We start from the raw sequence: 6,345 nt of genomic DNA on the forward strand, positions 1-6,345 counted from the left end.
AGAGTGAATGAGTGACCTCTTATACACTTGTGTGTTTGAGTGAAACACTTTATCTGGTGAGGAAAGATTCCATGACCACATGATTACATCTATGCTTAGTTAATTGATCATTCATGAGAATAACATTTGTTGGATACTATGTGATTATGTGAACACCAAAGCATGTGTGCATCTTGACTAAATTCTTTGTGATAAGCTGATTTGAGTAATTACTTGTCTTGAAAGAAAGAATTTTGAATGTGGTGAACCATTGTATAGATTGGTGGAAGACTGAGTTACATCTTGTTTGCTTGAGGACAAGCAAAGTTCTAAGTTTGGGGTTGTGATAACAGTTGAAAAAATGTTATTTTTATACTTAATTTGGACATCAAAAACAATCTTTATGACTTAGAAACTAGCTTGGAATCATGCTTTTGCTTATGTTTTGGAAATAAGAGAGTTGGATGGGTTTTATGCTTGGTTTTTCTTGTTTTGCAGGAATTGAGATGAATTAGATGAAAGAAGTTGAAGTAGTAAGGAGTTGGACTAAAGAAAGGAAGTGAAAGTGCTTAAAAGAAGAGCCGCAGTCACCGTTGAGCGCACTTCTACCGCTGAGCGACACTCTGAAGTCCCGCAGTCACCGCTGAGGGCCAAAACTGCAACTGAGCGTTAATTCTGAAGACTCGCACTTACCGTTGAGCAGCAAAAGTGCCGCTGAGCGCCATTAATTTGGGCTTGGGCCTATTTTTTTGTAATCCTTAGGAAACTATATAAGGTTTTAGTCGAATTAGGGTTAGTATCTTTGGACAGAAAGAGGCGAAATCACCCTTTCTTCACCCCTTGGAGGAGGATTTTGGGTGCTCAAGCTCTATTCTTCAACTTCTAGGGTTCTATCTTTCATTCTTTCATTGTTTTTCATCTAGTTTCACCATGTCTATGGTGAACTATACCTTCATTGTTGTTGGGGAACCGATGTAAACCTTTGAAACTCTCATGTATTGAATTGGTTCTATATTTTATATGCTTTCTTTCATTAATTGTTAGGCTTTTTCTTCTATACTCTATGCATTCTTTGTTTAACTCATTCAATTGCATGATCATCTATGTTATTTGTATGGACACATATAAGTAAATCTAGAAGTGAAGAAATTCTCCCAAGAGCAATATTGCCTAGACTTAGGGATAGGAGGATTGGTTGCCTTTAAGCTTCTGTGCGAATGTAATGCATGAATAATTGCTAGGGAGACAAGACATTGTAAACTAGTGATTAGGAGTAGGCTTTCTTCACCGAGACATCGACTTTAAGGTAAATTAGAAAGTGACATTCACATTAATGAAGAAAGATGAATTCTTGAATACATGAGAGTAGATTGGATGAAATTGAAACCCCAACAACATAATCATTCATACTTTACATCAATCACTTTTGCTTCTTTCGATCCAATTGATCAACACATGCATTTATATTTACTTTTTAGTATTTGCATCTAAACCTACAAGATTTCGTTTACAAGTCCAATTTAATCAACAAATCACATAATTGTTTAGGTCTTGAGTCCTTTGGAAAACAATACTTGATCTTACCACTTTATTATTACTTGATACGATTCGGTACACTTGTCGAGTGTTAACACAATCGAACCTAGAAAAATAAAAACCACCTATTTTGCTGCAACGTTGGACAAAATAAAGTTTATAGCAAAATTACGAATAAATCTTTTTTTTTAATTTAAGTTTATTTAACAAAACCCAACAGTAGTATCAGAGCCGATGGTTTGTCTTTGTGACAGGCTCAGATGAGTAAAATGGTCCCTATACCGAAAGTCTTCCTAGCAAAGGGTATTCAAGTAAGCATGTCCCGTTAAAATGAACGGCAGTACGAAGAGCTATTCTTGGTTGTGGTTGGTTGGGAATGCTTCCATTGGAGGGGGAATGTACCTATGTGAAAGGGACTCACCCTTGGGGGAGAGATTGTTGGGAATCCAAGTGAGTCTATGTCCCACATTGAATAGAAATGAGAAAGTAGAGCAGTATATAAAGGTGAAAGACCCATTAACCCATAGCCTTAAGGTTTTCGGTAGAGAGTGGTGTCAATCCATTATATGGTTGGACTCAGATGTCATTGGTGTTTGTGTCTCCCCGATGAACCTCCTCCTTGATAGACCCCAACTTACAAATATACTAAGTTGTGCAAAAAATAATAGATATCTAATGATCAATCAAAGCGGATTTTACATTCATTCTGGACTTTTTATTTCATTTCTCAACCGTTAATAACATTATTACAAATTTTATTTATTGGTTTTTACAGTTTTCTAATTATTTTTAATTTCATTTATTCTTTTCATTTGAGATAATTATCGCATTATTTCTATAATAACTTTAAGTTAAAGAATATGGATGATTCTTTGGTGAAATCGGTTGTCAACTGATTCATATTATTTGATTGACAACTCAAAATTCATCAATCCATTAAGTTAGAGGGAAAATGGAAGGATGTGAATGAACTTCATTTCCAACCTAAACTATGATATTTAGTGAACCTTGACAATTTTAGTGAGTCTTGACAATTTTAGTGAGTTGGTAGTATAATGTTGCATTGATATTGCAACCACTGATTCTATTGGATTAATGAAACACTAGGAATTTTTTCTACAAAATATTTTTGGGATAATGCTCCAACTTTTCTTGGTCTTAGCCAACTTTTGAAGCTCATTCTTGATGCATGAACATTCCTTTTCTAGCTCCGAGACAAGGTCTTTCAAACTTTCAGAACCATGTGTTGGGTCTAGTTGGTCACTATCATTATTCCTTGGGAGGCCAGGATTTCCAATGGATCTTTGTGAGTTCTCAAGATTCTCTGAAACATACAACCAGCTAGAAATTGATGTCCGAAGCCGAAGCTGTTCAAAAAAGAGGACTTCTACGATCACTCGAAGTGGTAACCTTTCATTTTTTGCTACATGGGTGCTTGCTTCCAATGACAGTTTTTGGCAGTTCATCAGTCTGCAAAATTGTTCCCTCTCAAAATCTACGAGCCAAGGATGTGTCTGCATTTGTCATAAATGTGTTACATTAGAATTATCTAATTGACACAAAATAAATCTGCCAAAATTGTATTTTAATATGAGGTTAACTCAAAAGATTACTAAAGTAGAGATTCTGATAGGTTTTTCTAAATAGTATTCATCTTTTTTTTTATTCAATATGATACTTATATTTATACTCGAATTACCAACACTTTCTGACTAATATACTCAGGTGAGAGAATATTATATTCTAGTATATTTAGATAGTAAGAAAAACATTGATAACTCTCACATATAAATGCTTAACTTCAAAAAAACTCTTCAGAATTATACTTTATATTTCCGCTTCATGTATAATAAAGTATTTTTTTAATCAGAAAGAGTTATACACCTTTGCTTAACTTAAAATGTTATACTCACAACAGTGGAGACTAGAAAAGAAAACTTGTGCGATAGTTTGGCTTCCAACAAGGTCTTACCTTAAGGTAGACATCTATTGCATGATATAAACCATCATCCAGTGGCCTAGCATAATCTGGAATTGCAGAAGCAAGGGCCTGAAACTTAGGCAACTTCAAATTAACATCATGAGCCACCTCAGCAAGATATGAATCTATTAAATTTGCCACTATTGTCATAGGTGCAAGGGCATCAGTTCTAGCTACCAATGACCCTTCTTCAATTTTGCATGGAGAAGTTGATGCAGTTGTAGTCTGGTATATAGACATAAAATGGTCAACAATCCTATGAATGCAGTCTATATCATAAAGGGTCTCAACAGAATGTCCCATATTTGGAATGAGAAGATCCACAAGCTCAGCTTGGTGAAGTTGTGATCCAATTCTTTTCTCCAAGTTTTCTATGCATGATGGACTTGCATGTAATATCATGGCAGTTCGTAGCAACCTAAGTAGATACTTTGAGGGTGTGACTCCTTTCTTATCAGGAAGCAAAATCAAAATTTCTTCAAGCAATGATCGTTGATCTGCTTCAGAAATTGTACTGGTAGTGGTTGTTCCATTGTTGACACTACTTTTATCATTGACGGTTGCTTGGGAATTCATCAAAGGGACAAACCTCTTAATATAATATATGAGGGATCTAGCAATATTCTCTGGATTCATACCTTTTCCATCAATGGCTAGAATAAGTCTCTTAAATAAGGGTAAGCTTAACAAACATAAATCCTCATACCACCAATCATCACTTGGAGATACTGATTTAGTCTCAGAAGAAATTACATTCAGTAAGGTGGGATCTTGAGTTGAGTTCTTTGAGAAATCATGCTCTTCCACATATCTATTGAAGATGTTTGGTTCAGAACAAGCTCTCATTGCTAAGGAATCAATGCATCTTGAAACAATGTGTAACTCTTCTGCACAAGTCTTAACTTCCTCACATGTTTGAAGAGCTTTTATTGAGTCTGACCAATTACTAAAGACTTCATTGAGAAATGTCTCAGTCTTTGCAATTAGATTCCCTTCACCATAATTTTCATTCATCTGTAGGTACTCTGCTGCACACCTCATACTAACCACATTTGATGCTGTGACATCTATTTTTACATTGTAGAAAAACTTGGTTACAAGGGCAAATGTTTTGTCTCCACCAGGAACATCATCAAGTTGTAAAAAACAATTTGATCCCTCCTCATTTGTGAAATCAGTAATCATTTTCTTAAGCAATCCACTTCTAGAAAGTAATGGGAACTACAATACCAAAATCATAAATGAAAAACATAATTCAATCCAACATGAACTTGAATGCATAGTTAAGGCCAACACTTGTTTGAGGCCAACAAAAGACGTACAGTGAAAGAGTCAAAAGTAATATAAAAAACAACAATAAAACTCATAAACAAGCAAAAAGTTCAATTAAAAAGTGCACCTTGTGAAGAAAAAATATTATTTCTCCTACTTTAACAGTAACATCACTTGGAAGTCCCGTTGTGCAATTCCTGGACATTGAGAATAATTCAATTTAAAATTCTGTGCAACACTCATACTGCAAATTCTATAAAAACAAGTGTTTTGCTTGTTCTTTATTTGAAATCATGTTTTGCATAGTATAATGAGTTACAAAATAATTGAACAACATTGTAGACAATGTGGAGCATTATATATATCAGTCATTGATTATAATGCAATTAATGTCATGAAAACTGAATCCTTAGGAAATATTACACCTTGAACCCTCAACCAACTTAATTAGATGTTAATTTCCTGCTTTCTCATGCTTTCAAGGGGCATTTTCGCACCTCTTTGCCTTTAGAGATCAACCACAGTAGACATTTCCAACTTCATCTAAAATTTGGCATGACCCCAACTATTTGTTTCCTTTTTATCCAACTAAACAGGGTAGTGATAATGTTTTAACATGATATTGCATGCCTTGTTTTAATTTACTATTTGTTGGGCATGAAGTTGTACCACATGATCTTGTGATTTGTTGAATCAAGGGAATGTGTGATTTGTGAGAAGACAATATCTACATGTTGATTCCAAAGTCACTCAAGATTAATAAATCATAATCATGGGACATTCTATATGAAACTGAAAAATCCTTTAATTCAAACAATTAAAATATATATATATATATATATATATATATATATATATATATATATATATATATATATATATATATAAATCTATGTTTTTGGCTGCAGTAATTCACATATGAGATATTTGTTTGAAATAAAAATTTGTTACCATGTTTGGCCCTCACGATGAAATGCATCTGATTTTGATCCAAGCCTCATGAAAGCCATTTATGGATGTTGTTGTATGAAGACAAAAAATCTGCAATTGAATAGCATCAGAGAAAGTAGGAATGAGAAGATCGGAAAAGATGTAAGATTTGAGAGCAAAGTGCAGTTTTTGCATTGTGCTTGTGATTACGGTCCAAAACACAAACAGGTTGCGAGTCTAATGCTGATGATAACTGAAATAAGCGAAAGACATGGTTGTGCAATCATATATACACATATCATCACATCTCTCTCCCTTTTATCATTACTATACAAACTTTTTGACATGTACTGTAAAAAATCACATTATTATCTCTTTTAGAAATAAGTTCTTTTAAGGGTAATAAAAATGTTAAAAGTACAAGTTAATGACCTATTAATAGAAGAAATATTACATGAAAAACTTACTTGATAACAAATGTTAATTGTTAGAACAATCTTTATTGATATAATCATTGTCAAACAAAAAATTAAATTATTAATATATGTTGTGAAAATATGTTAATAAATATAAAATATTATTTTAACACTTAATGCAATCATATACATATACATATATATCAATATATATATATATATATATATATA

The 6,345-nt window shown here is 33.3% G+C and overlaps 1 protein-coding gene across 1 annotated transcript; it reads right to left on the reverse strand.

Moving 5' to 3' along the window:
* Positions 1 to 2,618: 2,618 nt before the first annotated feature.
* On the reverse strand, positions 2,619 to 5,778 carry LOC124820220 (BTB/POZ domain-containing protein At5g03250-like). The gene is made up of 4 exons (XM_047291870.2): positions 5,720 to 5,778; positions 4,896 to 4,965; positions 3,488 to 4,717; positions 2,619 to 3,029 (listed from the first exon to the last, which is right to left on the reverse strand). Exons 1-4 carry the CDS (start codon positions 5,776 to 5,778, stop codon positions 2,619 to 2,621), a joined length of 1,770 nt encoding a protein of 589 aa, XP_047147826.1.
* Between the last annotated feature and the right edge of the window lie 567 nt (positions 5,779 to 6,345).

The sequence above is a fragment of the Vigna umbellata genome, chromosome 8 (assembly GCF_029865625.1).
Source record: "Vigna umbellata cultivar VRB3 chromosome 8, Vumbellata_1.0, whole genome shotgun sequence".
NCBI classification, from domain to species: domain Eukaryota; kingdom Viridiplantae; phylum Streptophyta; class Magnoliopsida; order Fabales; family Fabaceae; genus Vigna; species Vigna umbellata.

Bases quoted from the DNA above. Each gene is read 5' to 3' on its own strand.
- LOC124820220 (XM_047291870.2), bottom strand. From the start codon at position 5,778: ATGGCTTTCATGAGGCTTGGATCAAAATCAGATGCATTTCATCGTGAG. The intron at 4,718-4,895 runs GTGCACTTTTTA...TTGGTATTGTAG, and splicing joins TAATATTTTTTCTTCACAAG to TTCCCATTACTTTCTAGAAG. The intron at 3,030-3,487 runs GTAAGACCTTGT...TGACAAATGCAG, and splicing joins CAATAGATGTCTACCTTAAG to ACACATCCTTGGCTCGTAGA.